Source organism: Oncorhynchus mykiss, chromosome 4 (genome assembly GCF_013265735.2).
Source record: "Oncorhynchus mykiss isolate Arlee chromosome 4, USDA_OmykA_1.1, whole genome shotgun sequence".
In the NCBI taxonomy this organism is placed as follows: Eukaryota; Metazoa; Chordata; class Actinopteri; order Salmoniformes; family Salmonidae; genus Oncorhynchus; species Oncorhynchus mykiss.
This window is the reverse complement of record NC_048568.1, coordinates 31757786-31778062: the sequence shown is the minus strand read 5'-3', so window position 1 is coordinate 31778062 and position 20277 is coordinate 31757786. Positions and strand designations below refer to the sequence as shown.

The window sequence follows — 20277 nt, the reverse complement described above, 5'->3', positions numbered from 1 at the left end:
GTAGGTTAATTTAAAAAATGTTATAGGTTATGTTAATATAGGTTATGTTAATATAGGTTATGTTAATATAGGTTATGTTTAGTCACACAACTTCCCGTTGTTTAATAAATCACATTTCTCATGACCCAAAACAATTGTTGTGTCTTTGGCATCATTAAAGTGAAGACTGTTATTTTATTAAATCAATTCTCTGTAAATATAATTACATGATTAAACTAGGAAGTTGGGGCACCAAGGAAAATTACAAAGTTACAATTTTCAGATTACAAAGTTATAATTTTCCTAATATAACTCTTCAGATATTTTAATATCTGATCAATTAGTCTTCTAATTAATGAATTATTCTTTACCTCACATTATTCTCATTCCAAATGTCGTAAATTGTTGGTTATCTGCACGAACCCAGCCTTTACTATGAATCACCTGTACACCAATTGTCTTAATCATTTATTTCCTAACTAACTAAATAATCACAGAAATGCATAACAAACAGCAGTTATGGTTAAAGGAAATGACAGGGGAGGTTCCCTAGTGGGCTAAGCTGATATGATGGCTTGGTGGACAAATGGAAGTGGGTGTGGACTGAAGAGGGCGGGAAAGACAGGAGTCACTACACAGTTGATAATTACATGAATTGAAATGCTAATCCTTTGCACATGAACGCTCACTCTTTCGGGAATTAATTGCAATCAATATATATTTCCGCCCAGTGTGTCATCGTGATCTCTGTTGGAATCGTCTGTCTGTCTGTTGGAGAATTCGTCCGAGCGTCTCTCTCTCTCTGCTTCCCAGAAGATCAAAGTCTTTTGTGGTTAGAATGGGTACTTCAGAGTACCATTCAGAAATGTTCTCATAGATAGATGTTTCGGTGGTTGTCAGTCTTCGCATCCCAGGTTGACATCATTTCTAGCTGCAGACTAGTAATTAGTATCTAAGATTTGCTCTTATTCTGTAGGGATGGATAGTCTCAGAGTTGAACCATTCACAGCACACGCTGTGGGTTTGTTTAGTATGAAGAGGATTTCCTCAGGAGGGGGTTTTATTCGTGACAGTAGAAAAGGTGGTTCCATGACGCCAGATCATGTCTGTGCTCATGGGGGCGGGCCAATGACTTCGTTAAACTTTAAAGGAAATACAATTCTTTCACATTAAAGGTTTAACACCATTTTACACCATTTCACGAATAGTTTAATCTTTACTCATTTTATACAAGAATTAGATTCAAACCCCATAATTGAGAAATGTATATATTCAGAGATATAGTTATGTGTGTTTCCTGTCCTCTCTAAGGTCACCAAATGAAACACACTCGTCATACCCTCCTTTAAAGAGTTCGCCATGTGAAATTCTTTGTTCTCTCTGTGTCTCTTTCTGCATGACCAGGGAGAGAGAGTCTCCTCCAGGAATTCACGTCCTGAGATAACTAAACGTGACGTGACGAGAGAGAGAGAGAGAGAGAGAGAGAGAGAGAGAGAGAGAGAGAGAGAGAGAGAGAGAGAGAGAGAGAGAGAGAGAGAGAGAGAGAGAGAGAGAGAGAGAGAGCGAGAGAGAGAGAGAGAGAGAGAGAGAGAGAGAGAGAGAGAGAGAGAGAGAGAGAGAGAGAGAGAGAGAGAGAGAGAGAGAGAGAGAGAGAGAGAGAGAGAGAGAGAGAGAGAGAGAGAGAGAGAGAGAGAGAGAGAGAGAGAGAGAGAGAGAGATCCATCCATCCATCCATCCATGTCAAACGGTCTGTGGTTGTTGTGCTTAACATTTTAACGTTAGCGGTTGATAGCTAATTAACTATCAAATACAAGATGTGGCAGCCTGATCCTTACCATAATGAGTTGGTCTTTGTTATGGATTAATTAATGACGTCGTTGGAGGATGAAATTGAGAAATGTATGGCGGTCTTAGTCTTTTCCACAATCTATACCCACAGTCTCTTATACACCCGTTGTCCTTATACATTTAAGATATCCACTGAAAACGAAGCCTGTTCTGTTCTATCCTGTTCTGACCTTGCCTGTCCTGTTCTGTTCTGACCTATTCTGGCCTGTTCTTACCTGTTCTAATCTTACCTGTTCTGTTCTATCCTATTCTAATCTTACCTGTTGTGTTCTATCCTATTCTAATCTTACCTGTTCTGTTCTGTTCTATCCTATTCTAATCTTACCTGTTCTGTTCTGTTCTATCCTATTCTAATCTTACCTGTTCTGTTCTATCCTATTCTAATTTTACCTGTTCTGTTCTATCCTATTCTAATCTTACCTGTTCTGTTCTATCCTATTCTAATCTTACCTGTTCTATCCTATTCTAATCTTACCTGTTCTGTTCTATCCTGTTCTAATCTTACCTGTTCTGTTCTATCCTATTCTAATCTTACCTGTTCTGTTCTATCCTATTCTAATTTTACCTGTTCTGTTCTATCCTATTCTAATCTTACCTGTTCTGTTCTATCCTATTCTAATTTTACCTGTTCTGTTCTATCCTATTCTAATTTTACCTGTTCTGTTCTATCCTATTCTAATTTTACCTGTTCTGTTCTATCCTATTCTAATTTTACCTGTTCTGTTCTATCCTATTCTAATTTTACCTGTTCTGTTCTATCCTATTCTAATTTTACCTGTTCTGTTCTATCCTATTCTAATCTTACCTGTTCTGTTCTATCATATTCTAATTTTACCTGTTCTGTTCTATCCTATTCTAATTTTACCTGTTCTGTTCTATCCTATTCTAATCTTACCTGTTCTGTTCTGTTCTATCCTATTCTAATCTTACCTGTTCTGTTCTATCCTATTCTAATTTTACCTGTTCTGTTCTATCCTATCCTATTCTAATCTTACCTGTTCTGTTCTATCCTATTCTAATTTTACCTGTTCTGTTCTATCCTATTGTAATTTTACCTGTTCTGTTCTATCCTATTCTAATTTTACCTGTTCTGTTCTATCCTGTTCTAATCTTACCTGTTCTGTTCTATCCTATTCTAATCTTACCTGTTCTGTTCTATCCTATTCTAATCTTACCTGTTCTGTTCTATCCTATTCTAATTTTACCTGTTCTGTTCTATCCTATTCTGATCTTACCTGTTCTGTTCTATCCTATTCTGATCTTACCTGTTCTGTTCTATCCTATTCTGATCTTACCTGTTCTGTTCTATCCTATTCTAATTTTACCTGTTCTGTTCTATCCTATTGTAATTTTACCTGTTCTGTTCTATCCTATTCTAATTTTACCTGTTCTGTTCTATCCTGTTCTAATCTTACCTGTTCTGTTCTATCCTATTCTAATCTTACCTGTTCTGTTCTATCCTATTCTAATCTTACCTGTTCTGTTCTATCCTATTCTGATCTTACCTGTTCTGTTCTATCCTATTCTGATCCTACCTGTTCTGTTCTATCCTATTCTGATCCTACCTGTTCTGTTCTATCCTGTTCTGGCCTGTTCTGTTCTGGTACTGTATGTTCTGGCCTGTTCTGTTCTGGTATGTTTTGGGCTGTTCTGTTCTGGTATGTTCTGTTCTATCCTATTCTGATCCTACCTGTTCTGTTCTATCCTGTTCTGTTCTATCCTGTTCTGTTCTATCCTGTTCTGTTCTATCCTGTTCTGTTCTATCCTATTCTGATCCTACCTGTTCTGGTATGTTTTGGGCTGTTCTGTTCTGGTATGTTCTGTTCTATCCTATTCTGATCCTACCTGTTCTGTTCTATCCTGTTCTGGCCTCTTCTGTTCTGGTATGTTCTGTTCTATCCTATTCTGATCCTACCTGTTCTGTTCTATCCTGTTCTGTTCTATCCTATTCTGATCTTACCTGTTCTGTTCTATCCTATTCTGATCCTACCTGTTCTGTTCTATCCTATTCTGATCCTACCTGTTCTGTTCTATCCTGTTCTGGTATGTTCTGTTCTATCCTATTCTGATCCTACCTGTTCTGTTCTATCCTGTTCTGTTCTATCCTGTTCTGTTCTATCCTGTTCTGTTCTATCCTATTCTGATCTTACCTGTTCTGTTCTATCCTATTCTGATCCTACCTGTTCTGTTCTATCCTATTCTGATCCTACCTGTTCTGTTCTATCCTGTTCTGTTCTATCCTATTCTGATCTTACCTGTTCTGTTCTATCCTATTCTGATCCTACCTGTTCTGTTCTATCCTATTCTGATCCTACCTGTTCTGGTATGTTTTGGGCTGTTCTGTTCTGGTATGTTCTGTTCTATCCTATTCTGATCCTACCTGTTCTGTTCTATCCTGTTCTGGTATGTTCTGTTCTATCCTATTCTGATCCTACCTGTTCTGTTCTGGTATGTTCTGGCCTCTTCTGTTCTGGTATGTTCTGTTCTATCCTATTCTGATCCTACCTGTTCTGTTCTATCCTGTTCTGGCCTCTTCTGTTCTGGTATGTTCTGTCCTTTTCTGTTCTATCCTGTTCTGGCCTGTTCTGTTCTGGTACTGTATGTTCTGGCCTCTTCTGTTCTGGTATGTTTTGGGCTGTTCTGTTCTGGTATGTTCTGTTCTATCCTATTCTGATCCTACCTGTTCTGTTCTATCCTATTCTGATCCTACCTGTTCTGTTCTATCCTGTTCTGATCTTACCTGTTCTGTTCTATCCTATTCTAATTTTACCTGTTCTGTTCTATCCTATTCTGATCTTACCTGTTCTGTTCTATCCTATTCTGATCTTACCTGTTCTGTTCTATCCTATTCTGATCCTACCTGTTCTGTTCTATCCTATTCTGATCCTACCTGTTCTGTTCTATCCTGTTCTGTTCTATCCTATTCTGATCCTACCTGTTCTGTTCTATCCTGTTCTGTTCTATCCTATTCTGATCCTACCTGTTCTGTTCTATCCTGTTCTGGCCTGTTCTGTTCTGGTACTGTATGTTCTTGCCTGTTCTGTTCTGGTATGTTCTGGCCTGTTCTGTTCTATCATGTTCTGTTCTGTTCCAATACTCACCACTAGTATTCCCTCTGACTCTTTTAGTGAAATTCCATTTAGCGCACCTGTCTTGTCCCCGTCCTCCTCCCCTTCCTTGGGGGCTGGTGGGGGCCCTTTCTTCACTCCCCCTGGGGATTTGCATACTAAAGCCATACCCCACAGCAGCTGCCTAGCTACCGTTCTCTCCCAGAATGCATGGAGGGGGGGGGGGGGGGTTACCAAGCTTGTCCTACTCCTCCCTCTGTCTTATTGCGCCAGGCGTAGGGAGGACGGGGAGAGAAAGGGGGGAGGAGTATCATGAGGATAGGGGGTAGGGTTGTCAAACTATGTCCGACAAGATGTTCCTGTCTGTTTGAGCTCTTTTGGCTGCACATGTATATTACTCTGCTTTAGAAGACTGTTCTGCTGTTCTTCTAGAAGACTGTCTGTGTGTGGCTCTTTAAGGCTGAAAGGTTGTGTGTTTAACATGTTCTGTGGTAGATGCACAGTGTGTTTGACATACACACAGAGAAACTCACACACACTGTATGATTGTACACTGAGTGAACAAACTGCTCTTTCCATGACATAAACTGACCAGGTGAATCCAGGTGAAAGCTATGATGATCCCCTGTTATTGGTATGCTTGTCATTGGCAAGGACTAGGGAGTTTTTTTCAGATTCAAATAAATTGAATAGAGCTAAGAAAAGGCAAACCTGCTTCAGTCTGCTTTCCAACAGACACTAGAAAAGAAATTCATATACACTGGAGTTGCTTACCAAGATGACACTGAATGTTCCTGAGTGGCCAAGTTACAGTTTTGACTTAAATCAGCTTGAAAATCTATGGCAAGACTTGAAAATGGCTGTCTAGCAATGAGCAACAGCCAATTTGAGGATGGATCAAATTGCATCTTGCTTTAGAGGGCAAGAAGGCGAGTTTGATTAATCCATGAGTGCAACTCTGAATGCCCTCTTTTGCTATACTCACTACTTTCAAACTGTGTTCTAAAATATGCAACTTGAAGAATGTCAAATATTGTACAATCCAGTAGACTTCGGCGTTATCCAGATTTTCATACCGTCATACCGGATTTATGGTATTACCGGTATAGCACACACGGGAACGCTTAAAACACATAAAAAGCCCATTGGGCATCTATTAACAGAATGCTATCAAAAATATCACAAATAATAGCCAGATCAGCTAAATGCTAATGAGCGAAAAACCAACATAAGCTAATTGCAAAAACTGGCAAATCCAGCTCAAAGTTATACGAGCATAGCTAGTGGCTACCTACCATATGTCATTCTTGGTGAGTGTGGACATTTACAAGCGAAAGTGAATGAGAGAAATTGTGCAAATGAACAAAGTGCTTTTCTGAAGGAAGAGCAGAGGGGAGAAGAACTCATTACACCTCTTTGTTTATCAAACAGGATATAAGATGTCTGATGGCAAACATTTAGTAGTGAATTACATACAAGTGTAACGTCATCACCTCATGTTCACAGCAGAGATTCACTGATAGATATAGAACATGATGGATTCACCAGCTCCCGCTTTCTCCCATTGTGTTATTTACAAACAAACTGTCTCAACTGTTCTGGGGACTACGGTATGCTTCATAATGTCAAATAATGTGGCAGGTGAAATGATGAACACTGTCTCAACTGTTCTGGGAACTACGGTACACTTCATAATGTCAAATAATGTGGCTTGTGAAATGATGAACACTGTCTCAACTGTTCTGGGAACTACGGTACACTTCATAATGTCAAATAATGTGGCAGGTGAAATGATGAACACTGTCTCAACTGTTCTGGGAACTACGGTACACTTCATAATGTCAAATAATGTGGCAGGTGAAATGATGAACACTGTCTCAACTGTTCTGGGAACTACGGTACGCTTCATAATGTCAAATAGTGTGGCAGGTGAAATGAAAATACATCTCCTAACACACTGCACAAGTTGACTGCAAGTATTAACTTAACAAGTCACTACAAATATTACAATTTATTGAAACACTTCAAATAAATAGTTTTGATGTTACTGAAGGTATTGAAAAACCATCCCATGGCTTTCTCCAAATACCCCGGTATATGGTATATATGTTGTACTGCCTAAGTATTTGTTTGAGTTTGAGATTTACCCAGAAAGACTCACAGTTGTAATCGCTGCCAAAGGGGGTTGAATGCTTATCTAATCAAGATATATTATTTAAAAAATGCATTTTTATTTTTTACAAGTGTTAGAATCTTCCACTTTGACATTACAGAGTATTTTGTGTAAATCAATTTTAATCCCCCCCACACAAAACACTGCATTAATATACACTTCCTGACAGCTGTGTGTTTTCCCGTTCTTAGCCCTTCCACCCCATTGTGAACCTGCAGTGTTCCTCAGAGCTGAGGATGTTCCTGTGTGCCCTATATGCTCCGGTGTGTACTGAGTACGGACGCATGACACTGCCCTGCCGACGGCCTTGCCAGAGAGCCAAGGGAGACTGCTACAAACTCATGGACATGTTCGGAGTCACCTGGCCAGAAGAAATGGACTGTAACAGGTTAGTAGTCTACTGTACTCTAGGGCAGTGGTTCCCAAACTTTTTATAGTCCTGTACCCCTTCAAACATTCAACCTCCAGCTGCGTACCCCCTCTAGCACCAGGGTCAGCGCACTCTCAAATGTTGTTTTTCGCCATCATTGTAAGCCTGCCACACACACACTATACAATACATTTATTAAACATAAGAATGACTGTGAGTTTTTGTCACAACCCGGCTCGTGGGAAGTGACAAAGAGCTCTTATAGAACCAGGGCACAAATAATAGTATAATAATAATCAATAATATTTCTCTTTATTTAGCCATCTTACATATAAAACCTTATTTGTTCATCAAACATTGTGAATAACTCACCACAGGTTAATGAGAAGGGTGTGTTTGAAAGGATGCACATAACTGTGCAATGTTGGGTTGTATTGGAGTCTCAGTCTTAAATCATTTCCCACACACAGTCTGTGCCTGTATTTAGTTTTCGTTCTAGTGAGGGCCGAGGATCACCTCTTGCATAGATACGTGGTTGCAAAGGGCATCAGCAAAGGGCATCAGTGTCTTAACAGCACAATTTGCCAAGGCAAGAAACTGAGCGCAGAAATCTGGCAGTGGCTTCTGATTAACTTACATTTTCACAGAACCACTTGTTGCAACTTCGATGATGCTGTCTTGTTCAGATATCGGTGAGTGGACTGGAGGCAGGGCATGAAAGGGATAATGAATTTAGTTATTTGTGTTATCCGTTTTGGGAAAGTACCTGCGTAATTGCGCACCCAGCTCATCCAGGTGCTTCCATATATCACATTTGACATTGTCCATAAGCTTGACTTCATTTGCACACAAAAAATCATACAATGATGGACAGACCTGTGTGTTGGCCTTGTTATTGCAGACAGGAAAGAGCTTCAACTTCTTAATCATAGCCTCAATTTTGTCCCTCACATTGAGGAGTGTCCCTGTAATCCGAGGTTCATATCATTCAGGCGAGAAAAAACATCACCCAGATAGGCCAGTCCTGTGAGAAACTCATCAAGTGAAAATGATGGTCAGTAAAGAACTTTTAAGCTTGTCTCTCAATTCAAAAAAACGCGTCAATACTTTGCCCCTTGATAACCAGCGCACTTCTGTATGTTGTAAAAGCGTTACATGGTCGCTTCCCATATCATTGCATAATGCATAAAATACACAAGAGTTCAGGGGCCTTGCTTTAACAAAGTTAACCATCTTCACTGTAGTGTCCAAAAAGTATTTCAAGCTGTCAGGCATTCCCTTGGCAGCAAGAGCTTGCACGCGCGTTACCACTCCACTATGTCTCCCTGCCATAGCTTTTGCGCCATCAGTACAGATACCAACACATCTTTACCACCAAAGTCCATTTGATGTTATAAATCTGTCCAGTACTATAAAAATATCCTCTCATGTTGTCCTGGTTTCCAGAAGAGGATGTCTTCCTTAATTGACCCCCCATAAACGTAACAGACATATACCAGGAGCTGTGCCAGTCCCACCACGTCTGTTGACTCATCTAGCTGTAACCCATATAATTCACTGGCTTGTATATGAAGCAGTAATTGTTTCAAAACATCTCCTGCCATGTCACTGATGTGTCGTGAAACAGTGTTGTTTGATGAAGGATTGTCTGTATAGTTTTTGGGCCTTTTCCCCCAGGATTGTCCAAGCCATATCCGCTGCAGCAGGAAGAATGAAGTCCTCTACAATAGTATGGGGCTTGCCTGTCCTAGCCACTCGGTAGCTCACCAAATAATACTCTTCTAGCACCGTCTTATTAATGTTATTGTCACGACTTCCGCCGAAGTCGGCTCCTCTCGTTGTTCGGGCGGCGTTCGGCGGTCGACGTCACCGGTCTTCTAGCCATCGCCGCTCCATTTTTCATTGATCCATTTGTTTTGTCTTGTTCCATTACACACCTGGTTTTCATTTCCCAATCACACTGCATGTATTTATTCCTCTGTTCCCCCTCATGTCTTTGTGTGAAATTGTTTGTGTTACGTGTTAATTGTTGACGCGCCGGACTGGTTTGCTTATACCGTGTTGTTCACGAAGATGTTGATTGTTAAACATAAATTGTTGTGACTGTTTTGCGCGTTTTGCACCTTTGCCTATGGGCTGGAGGTTTTGACGCAGTTGCGTCCGTCTGTTGGTTTCTCCTGCCTCAATAACGTGTACACAACTCTCTGCTCTCCTGCACCTGACTTCGCTACCAGTACGCACACACCTGACAGTTATCTGTTGCTTTTATACGTCTTACTACTCGAAAGTCATCTTTATTCTCGTTTAAAAAGCTCCCTTGGCTTATTTTTAAATTGTCATGTTTCGTTTCTGAATGTCTGAGCAAGAGTGAAGGTTTCGCACGAGAGAGTAACGGTTAATGTGATTGGATGTTAATTATTTGACTAGGCTATCTGTATTTCTCATTGCGTTGTTATTTCGCTGAACACTAGATGGTTGACTTTTATTTTTGGCTACTCAGGATAGAAAAAACCCTCATCCAATTGTATAGCCCCGTTGGAAAATATAAATGTACTGTTTGAAAATGTGAAGCGTACACTTTTACACAGTGTAACTTTACACACCTGAGAGAAATACAATTTTTGTTTCATCCTTTTACCACACATTTTTCAGAAAATACTTGCTAATTTCTGTACCATAACCTCATGACATGGCAAAATGTTAATTGCACAATAGTAACATATAATTTCCTTGAAAATACAAGGTTGAATCTGAGGAAACTGTCCCGTAAAATAAAGGTTTACCTTTGTGTCTTTCTGTAAGGTAAATATAATGTGTCTACATAAGCTGTTTCCTCTCCGTTCACCAGGTTCCCAGACTGTGACGAATCATACCCCCGTCCTGGAGACCTGCTCTCCAGCGCAGACTCCACTGAGTCGCCCATCTCCGTCCAGCACGACTATGGCTTCTGGTGCCCCCGGGAGCTCAAGATCGACCCCAACCTGGGCTACTCCTTCCTGGGTGTGACGGACTGCTCGCCCCCCTGCCCCAACATGTATTTCCAGCGGGACGAGCTGGTGTTTGCCCGCTACTTCATCGGCGTGGTGTCCATTGTCTGTCTCTCGGCAACCCTCTTCACCTTCCTCACCTTCCTCATCGATGTGTCCAGGTTCCGCTACCCAGAGCGCCCAATCATCTTCTACGCCATGTGCTACATGATGGTGTCGCTGGTGTTCTTCCTGGGCTTCCTGCTGGAGGACCGGGTGGCGTGCCACGCGGCGAGCTCCGCCCTTTTCCGGGCGTCCACCGTCACCCAGGGCTCACACAACAAGGTGACCATTCATTGGCTTAGTGATTGATTCATTGATAACCGATTGATTGATTGATCGATTGATTGATTTCTATTTTCTCTTTGACATTCAGGTATATTGTAACAAAAAAACTAAAATTATATTTTTTATGTTCTTGGATTTTCTATTTCTTCAGTCTTCTCTAAACCTCGTTCTCTTCTCCTTCTCTCCTCTGCCTTCTGCCCTCTTCATCCCTTCTCCCCCTCATCCCCTCCCCCCCACTCTCCCTCCCTCCCTCCTCTACCCCCTCCTCCTCCCATCTCCCTCCTCCACTCCCACTCCCCATCCCCTTCATCTCCCCTCCTCCACTCCCTTCTCCCTCCTCTCTCCACACCCCTCCCTCTTCTCCACACCCCTCCCTCTTCTCTTCCTCTCTCCCCTCCTCCACTACCCTCACCCTCCTCTCCCCTCCCCCGCCTCTCCATCTCTCCACTCCCCTCCTCCTCTCCCTCTCTCCCCTCCCTCTCAACCTCCTCTCCCCTCTCAACCTCCTCTCACTCTCTCCCCTCCTCCACTCCCCTCTCCCTCCCCTCCACTCCCCTCTCCCTCCCCTCCTCTTCCTCTCTCCCCTCCTACACTCAACCCCCCCTTCTTCTCTCCTCCCCTCCCCTCCCTTCCCACTCCTCTCTCTCCAGGTGTGCACATTGTTCTTTATGATGCTCTACTTCTTCACTATGGCAGGCAGTGTGTGGTGGGTCATCCTCACCCTCACCTGGTTCCTGGCTGCCGTGCCTAAGTGGGGCAGTGAGGCCATAGAGAAGAAGGCCCTGATCTTCCATGCCTGTGCCTGGGGCCTACCCGGTTGTCTCACCGTCACTTTAACAGCTATGAACAAGATAGAAGGGGATAGTGTCAGCGGGGTGTGTTTCGTGGGGCTGTATGACCGCACAGCGCTGAGATGGTTTCTGCTGGCTCCACTGGGTCTGGATGTTTTGGTGAGTGGGCTGGAATGAGTCACAGAGGAAGTAGGTGTGAGTCACAATTGGCAGACTAGCCCCTATATGTAGGCATTAGGGTGGCATTTGGGACAAAACTTAGGTGATTCATGTTTACACAAAGTTCAGTAAACGTGTTGACACTGTTTGTGCCTGCTCCTTTGATTATACCACAGACATACACATCTCATCATTCATTAAAAAGTGGATCTGAATGGAACTGCTCGTTACTCAACAAATATACCATGTTTACTTCCTGGTCTTTCTTATGACATCTTTTGTCTACTCCTTCAATATCAACTCTGTCTGATTCTAGGTGGGCGTGGCATTACTGTTAGCGGGAATCCTTGCTTTGAACCGCGTGCGTATGGAGATCCCTCTGGAGAAGGAGAACCAGGACAAGCTGGTGAAGTTTATGATCCGTATCGGGGTGTTCTCTGTGCTCTACCTGGTCCCTCTGTTGACGGTCATAACCTGCTACCTTTATGAGAACAGCTATAGGACTGTCTGGGAGACTACCTGGGTACAGGAGCGCTGCAGAGAGTACCACATCCCCTGTCCATACCAGGTGAGATCCACACCACATCCCCTGTCTATACCAGGTGAGATCTATACTGGAACCACTACATCACATCCCCTGTCTATACCAAGTGAGATCCATACCACTACACCACATCCCCTGTCTATACCAGGTGAGATCTATACCACATCCCCTGTCTATACCAGGTGAGATCTATACTGGAACCACTACACCACATCCCCTTAGTGTTTCTCAATGTGCATACTACCTACCGTGCTCTGAGCACACAAATTGGAGCACGCATCAGTCAGAGCATGAGTCCAAATCAAAGTATGTGAAACGGAGGGCACTTCTCGGATGTGTACTCCGCTTGTAAACATTTTGAAGCACGCATTGATGAAAGCTTCAACAGAAATATGACGCAACCACATAAAAACAACACATTATTTATTGAAATCCATTATTTGGGCTGAAGCAAGAGAAAATAAACTCAGACATCAGAATGAAACATTGCCCGACTACAATACGTGAATAAATGCATACTGTATTAATGTTGGCATGTTTACCTGCCTACAATACGCACTGTAGTAGATTGCAACCCCATAGTAAGTCAATAGGACAACTGGCTAGCCAAGAAGTATTAGTAGCTAGCTAGTCACAAAGAATTAACAGCTACTGTAATCATCTACCTTGCAAAACATTTGTTTTCTGTCGTTTTTGCCAGTTAAACTAGCTGGCTAGCTAGATTATTACGATTCACATATAGCTAGCTGATCATTCTGAAGTTAAACTTTGTTTATGTAGTCTTGTGTCATCTGTATTGCCATTAGACTGGCTGGCTCGCAGCAGATTGAGTCTTACAGGCAGTAATGCTTTACAGGGCAAAGTTGTGCTGAGGTGACTGAGGCGTGCACTTCTCCCGAATCCCGCCCTTTTATTTAAAAAAATAAAATCCAGGGATATGTTCTTAGAGGATGTTTATTTATAGCGTAGGTAGTACCGGGCTATATTGGCATGTTTTCCCGGGGTTGACAGAGTACTTGCAGGCTGTGTAGTAGCCCATGTAGCCATGGATCGTGACGAGTGATAGCTAGCTTAGCTAGCCAGCTAACTTGGGCAGCTTGCTAAATAACCATGGATCATGATGAGGGATAACCTATAGCTACTGCACTAGCAAGTTAACCTTACCTTATGCTAGTAGACAAGTAGGGTCATTATCTATGCTGTTTTAGCTATGATAAAGTATGTTGCAAGCTAATGCATATAATGTAAACACGAGCCATCTCTAGCGAATGTTAGCTAGCTAGCTCCTTTGGTAACCAAATTTTTATGTAGCTAAAAGCTACACAACACAGATTAACAAACACAAATGCTTTAGTGATGCAATATGAAACAAAATCTACAAATTTGACATACAGCATTGGTTGTAGGAGGGCAGTGGTGGAAAACGTACCCAATTTTCATACTTGAGTAAAAGTAAAGATACCTTAAAAGAAAATGACACAAGTAAAAGTCACCTAGTAAAATACTACTTGAGTAAAAGTCTAAAAGTATTTGGTTTTCAATGTACTTAAGAATCAAAAGTAAAAGTATAAATCATTTATAATGTCTTATATTAAGCAAACCAGACGGCACAATATTCTTGTTAGGCCAGGGGCACAGTTCAACACTCAGACAAAAAATTTGTGTTTAGTGAGTCTGCCAGATCAGAGGCAGTAGGGATGACCAGGGATGTTCTCTTGATAAGTGCGTGAATTAGACCATTTTCATGTCCTGCTAAGCATTCAAAATAAAGTACTTTTGGGTGTCAGAGAAATTTTAAGGAGTAAAAAGTACATTATTTTCTTTAGGAATGTAGTGGAGTAAAAGTTGTCAAAAATATAAATAGTAAAGTCAAATCAAAATTATTTATATAGCCCTTCTTACATCAGCTGATATCTCAAAGTGCCTAAAACCCCAAACAGCAAGCAATGCAGGTATAGAAGTGTAACGGATGTGAAACGGCTAGCTTAGTTAGCGGTGGTTCCCGCTAAATAGCGTTTCAATCGGTGACGTCACTTGCTCTGAGACCTTGAAGTAGTAGTTCCCCTTGCTCTGCAAAGCCACGGCTTTTGTGGAGCGATGGGTAACGATGCTTCGTGGGTGTCAGTTGTTGATGTGTGCAGAGGGTCCCTGGTTCACACCCGGGAATGGGCGAGGGGACGGTCTAAAGTTATACTGTTACATTGGTGCCCTGACCCGGATCACTGGTTGCTGCGGAAAAGTAGGAGGTCAAAAGGGGGGTGAATGTAACGGATGTGAAACGGCTAGCTTAGTTAGCGGTGGTTCCCACTAAATAGCGTTTCAATCGGTGACGTCACTTACTCTGAGACCTTGAAGTAGTAGTTCCCCTTGCTCTGCAAGGGCCGTGGCTTTTGTGGAGTGATGGGTAACGATGCTTCGTGGGTGACTGTTGTTGATGTGTGCAGAGGGTCCCTGGGTCGCGCCCGGGTATGGGCGAGGGGAAGGTCTAAAGTTATACTGTTACAGAAGCACAATAGCTAGGAAAAACTCCCTCTCACATAAAGTAAATTACAGATACCCCAAAAAACTACTTAAGTAGTTTACACCACTGCAGGAATGTGTTCCTAATGTTTTGTACACTCCCCATACTTTAGCCACTATGAAACATTACACCTACACTGACCACTATACCATATTATATACCTACTGTCATCATTTATAGAAACTACAATCAACTGCACTCAAATATTATTTTAACTCCTACATCAGTAGTTCTTAACCTAGGACCCGAGGGACCTCATTTAGCTTTCATGGGGTCCCGCGAAAAAAACTGGAAATATCTATTTTGAATTTTGGTGCAAAATGTAATACAGGAAAGAAAAACAACAGAGAATACAGTATATATTGGTCTCACACAATAGTTGTATTCCGAACACACCTAGATCCAGTGCTCCAGATCAAACAGACACAGGAGACCTCTCAGATTGGTTGTTTCTAATAGATGAAGCACTTCAGAGAAGCTCCTCTCTGCCTGGAGCTGTGGAACACATCCCCACTCATCTGGTGAATAAGTTAATAATTCAAACACTTCCTCCTTGCTACTGTAGGTTTTTAGTGTGTGTACATTTGTAACAGTGTGTGTTGTTCTCACATGAGTGCACCTGCACTGCTCATAATTTTCTGTCCTCCGTAACAGGGTGTGTGTTAGTAGTTGTAGTTCGGATAGCAGGGTTTGTGTTAGTAGTTATTGTGATGGTTTAGATAACAGGGTTTGTGTTAGTAGTTATTGTTGTAGTTCAGATAACAGGGTTTGTGTTAGTAGTTATTGTTGTAGTTCAGATAACAGGGTTTGTGTTAGTAGTTATTGTTGTAGTTCAGATAACAGGGTTTGTGTTAGTAGTTGTAGTTCAGATAGCAGGGTTTGTGTTAGTAGTTGTGGTTCAGATAACAGGGTTTGTGTTAGTAGTTGTAGTTCAGATAACAGGGTTTGTGTTAGTAGTTATTGTTGTAGTTCAGATAACAGGGTTTGTGTTAGTAGTTGTTGTTGTGGTTCAGATAACAGGGTTTGTGTTAGTAGTTGTGGTTCAGATAACAGGGTTTGTGTTAGTAGTTATTGTTGTAGTTCAGATAACAGGGTTTGTGTTAGTAGTTGTAGTTCAGATAGCAGGGTTTGTGTTAGTAGTTATTGTTGTGGTTCAGATAACAGGGTTTGTGTTAGTAGTTATTGTTGTAGTTCAGATAACAGGGTTTGTGTTAGTAGTTGTAGTTCAGATAACAGGGTTTGTGTTAGTAGTTGTGGTTCAGATAACAGGGTTTGTGTTAGTAGTTGTGGTTCAGATAACAGGGTTTGTGTTAGTAGTTGTGGTTCAGATAACAGGGTTTGTGTTAGTAGTTGTAGTTCAGATAACAGGGTTTGTGTTTGTAGTTATTGTTGTGGTTCAGATAACAGGGTTTGTGTTAGTAGTTGTGGTTCAGATAACAGGGTTTGTGTTAGTAGTTGTAGTTCAGATAACAGGGTTTGTGTCTGTAGTTATTGTTGTAGTTCAGATAACAGGGTTTGTGTTAGTAGTTATTGTGATGGTTTGTGTTAGTAGTTGTGGTTCAGATAACAGGGTTTGTGTTAGTAGTTGTGGTTCAGATAACAGGGTTTGTGTTAGTAGTTATTGTTGTAGTTCAGATAGCAGGGTTTGTGTTAGTAGTTGTAGTTCAGATAACAGGGTTTGTGTTAGTAGTTGTGGTTCAGATAACAGGGTTTGTGTTAGTAGTTGTGGTTCAGATAACAGGGTTTGTGTTAGTACTTGTGGTTCAGATAACAGGGTTTGTGTTAGTAGTTGTAGTTCAGATAGCAGGGTTTGTGTTAGTAGTTGTAGTTCAGATAGCAGGGTTTGTTTTAGTAGTTATTGTTCTGGTTCAGATAACAGGGTTTGTGTTAGTAGTTGTTGTTCTGGTTCAGATAACAGGGTTTGTGTTAGTAGTTGTAGTTCAGTTAACAGGGTTTGTGTTAGTAGTTATTGTTGTGGTTCAGATAACAGGGTTTGTGTTAGTAGTTATTGTTCTGGTTCAGATAACAGGGTTTGTGTTAGTAGTTATTGTTGTGGTTCAGATAACAGGGTTTGTGTTAGTAGTTATTGTTGTGGTTCAGATAACAGGGTTTGTGTTAGTAGTTGTGGTTCAGATAACAGGGTTTGTGTTAGTAGCTGTGGTTCAGATAACAGGGTTTGTGTTAGTAGTTGTAGTTCAGATAACAGAGTTTGTGTTAGTAGTTGTAGTTCAGATAACAGGGTTTGTGTTAGTAGTAGTTGTTGTGGTTCAGATAACAGGGTTTGTGTTAGTAGTTGTAGTTCAGATAACAGGGTTTGTGTTAGTAGTATTAGTTCAGATAACAGGGTTTGTGTTAGTAGTTGTAGTTCAGATAACAGGGTTTGTGTTAGTAGTATTAGTTCAGATAACAGGGTTTGTGTTAGTAGTTGTAGTTCAGATATCAGGGTTTGTGTTAGTAGTTGTAGTTCAGATAACAGGGTTTGTGTTAGTAGTATTAGTTCAGATAACAGGGTTTGTGTTAGTAGTATTAGTTCAGATAACAGGGTTTGTGTTAGTAGTATTAGTTCAGATAACAGGGTTTGTGTTAGTAGTTGTGGTTCAGATAACAGGGTTTGTGTTAGTAGTTGTGGTTCAGATAACAGGGTTTGTGTTAGTAGTTGTGGTTCAGATAACAGGGTTTGTGTTAGTAGTTGTAGTTCAGATAACAGGGTTTGTGTTTGTAGTTATTGTTGTGGTTCAGATAACAGGGTTTGTGTTAGTAGTTGTGGTTCAGATAACAGGGTTTGTGTTAGTAGTTGTAGTTCAGATAACAGGGTTTGTGTCTGTAGTTATTGTTGTAGTTCAGATAGCAGGGTTTGTGTTAGTAGTTATTGTGATGGTTTGTGTTAGTAGTTGTGGTTCAGATAACAGGGTTTGTGTTAGTAGTTGTGGTTCAGATAACAGGGTTTGTGTTAGTAGTTATTGTTGTAGTTCAGATAGCAGGGTTTGTGTTAGTAGTTGTAGTTCAGATAACAGGGTTTGTGTTAGTAGTTGTGGTTCAGATAACAGGGTTTGTGTTAGTAGTTGTAGTTCAGATAGCAGGGTTTGTGTTAGTAGTTCAGATAGCAGGGTTTGTTTTAGTAGTTATTGTTCTGGTTCAGATAACAGGGTTTGTGTTAGTAGTTATTGTTCTGGTTCAGATAACAGGGTTTGTGTTAGTAGTTATTGTTGTAGTTCAGATAACAGGGTTTGTGTTAGTAGTTGTAGTTCAGATAACAGGGTTTGTGTTAGTAGTTGTAGTTCAGATAACAGGGTTTGTGTTAGTAGTTGTAGTTCAGATAACAGGGTTTGTGTTAGTAGTATTAGTTCAGATAACAGGGTTTGTGTTAGTAGTTGTGGTTCAGATAACAGGGTTTGTGTTAGTAGTTGTGGTTCAGATAACAGGGTTTGTGTTAGTAGTTGTAGTTCAGTTAACAGGGTTTGTGTTAGTAGTTGTAGTTCAGATAACAGGGTTTGTGTTAGTAGTTATTGTTGTAGTTCAGATAGCAGGGTTTGTGTTAGTAGTTATTGTTGTAGTTCAGATAACAGGGTTTGTGTTAGTAGTATTAGTTCAGATAACAGGGTTTGTGTTAGTAGTTGTGGTTCAGATAGCAGGGTTTGTGTTAGTAGTTGTTGTGGTTCAGATAACAGGGTTTGTGTTAGTAGTTGTGGTTCAGATAACAGGGTTTGTGTTAGTAGTTATTGTTGTAGTTCAGATAGCAGGGTTTGTGTCTGTAGTTATTGTTGTGGTTCAGATAACAGGGTTTGTGTTAGTAGTAGTAGTTCAGATAGCAGGGTTTGTGTTAGTAGTTGTGGTTCAGATAACAGGGTTTGTGTTAGTAGTTGTGGTTCAGATAACAGGGTTTGTGTTAGTAGTTGTGGTTCAGATAACAGGGTTTGTGTTAGTAGTTGTGGTTCAGATAGCAGGGTTTGTGTTAGTAGTTGTTGTTGTGGTTCAGATAGCAGGGTTTGTGTTAGTAGTTGTTGTTGTGGTTCAGATAACAGGGTTTGTGTTAGTAGTTGTGGTTCAGATAACAGGGTTTGTGTTAGTAGTTGTAGTTCAGATAACAGGGTTTGTGTTAGTAGTTGTGGTTCAGATAACAGGGTTTGTGTTAGTAGTTGTGGTTCAGATAACAGGGTTTGTGTTAGTAGTTGTGGTTCAGATAACAGGGTTTGTGTTAGTAGTTGTAGTTCAGATAACAGGGTTTGTGTTTGTAGTTGTAGTTCAGATAACAGGGTTTGTGTTAGTAGTTGTGGTTCAGATAACAGGGTTTGTGTTAGTAGTTGTGGTTCAGATAACAGGGTTTGTGTTAGTAGTTCAGATAACAGGGTTTGTGTTAGTAGTTGTAGTTCAGATATCAGGGTTTGTGTTAGTAGTTGTAGTTCAGATAACAGGGTTTGTGTTAGTAGTTGTAGTTCAGATAACAGGGTTTGTTATAGTCTGCTGCTCACCTCAGTCACGGGGACTCTGTCTTTCAGTGCTGTCAATTTGTCCTAACAGCTCCTATACCACATTGATTGTGTGTAATCTCTTGCCTTTTAATTAGTGGTAAACTGGAGATTTAGTGCTGAGACCATCCAATGACCTTGGTTTGGTTGGCACAGAGATCTGCCCACAGACTGACCTAGTGGAACAGCTGTGTGGTGTTTGTGTCTAGTTTCAAGTTTTAATGTCACATGCAGTGAAATGCGTTTCTTGCCAGATCTAACCCCAACAAGGCAGTAATAAATAACAATTAAATACTAAACATAACAAGGTAGAACAAAAATCCACAAGATATACAAATAGTAAATAGCATATTTACAATGTGCAGGGATACTGGAGTGATAGAGGTAGATACACTATTTTAGCCACACCCATTGCTGACAGGTGTATAAAATCGAGCACACCGCCATGAAATCTCCATAGACAAACATCGGCAGTACAATGGCCTTACTGACGAGCTCAGTGACTTTAAACGTGGCACCATCAAAGGATGCCACCTTTCCAACATGTCAGTTCGTCAAATTTCTGCTGCCCCGTCAACTGTAAGTGCTGTTATTGTGAAGTGGAAACGTATAGGAGCAACAGGCCACACAACGAAGTGATAGGCCACACAAGCTCACAGAATGGGACCGCTGAGTGCTGAAGCGCGTAGTGAAGGGAAATCTTAATGCTACAGCATACAATGACATTCTAGACGATTATGTGCTCTGAACTTTGTGGCAAAAGTTTGGAGAAGGCCTTTTCCTGTTCCAGGAATGCCCCCGTGCACAAAGTGAGGTGCATACAGAAATGGTTGGTGGAGCTCAGTGTGGAAGAACTTGACTGGCCTGCACATAGCCCTGACCTCAACCCCATCGAACACCTTTGTGATGAATTGGAACGCCGACTGCGAGCAAGGCCTAATCATCCAACATCAGTGCACGGCCTCACTAATGCGCTTGAATGGATGCAAGTCCCCACAAAAATCTTCCAACATCTAATGGAAAGCCTTCCCAGAAGAGTGGAGG

The 20277-nt window shown here is 41.2% G+C and overlaps 1 protein-coding gene across 4 annotated transcripts in view; it reads left to right on the top strand.

Annotated features, from left to right (window-relative positions):
- Nucleotides 1-20277, top strand: part of LOC110521079 (frizzled-3) — a 43350-nt gene that overhangs the window by 12252 nt on the left and 10821 nt on the right. For 3 of the 4 annotated variants that reach the window (XM_036976109.1, XM_036976111.1, XM_036976110.1), the window contains 4 exons: nt 7260-7456; nt 10287-10749; nt 11403-11702; nt 12019-12270. In XM_036976109.1, the coding sequence (XP_036832004.1) occupies nt 7260-7456; nt 10287-10749; nt 11403-11702; nt 12019-12270 (1212 nt within the window). Of the gene's footprint in view, nt 1-758; nt 812-7259; nt 7457-10286; nt 10750-11402; nt 11703-12018; nt 12271-20277 lie in introns of those variants that run through there. The other variant, XM_036976112.1, reaches the window with a different exon arrangement.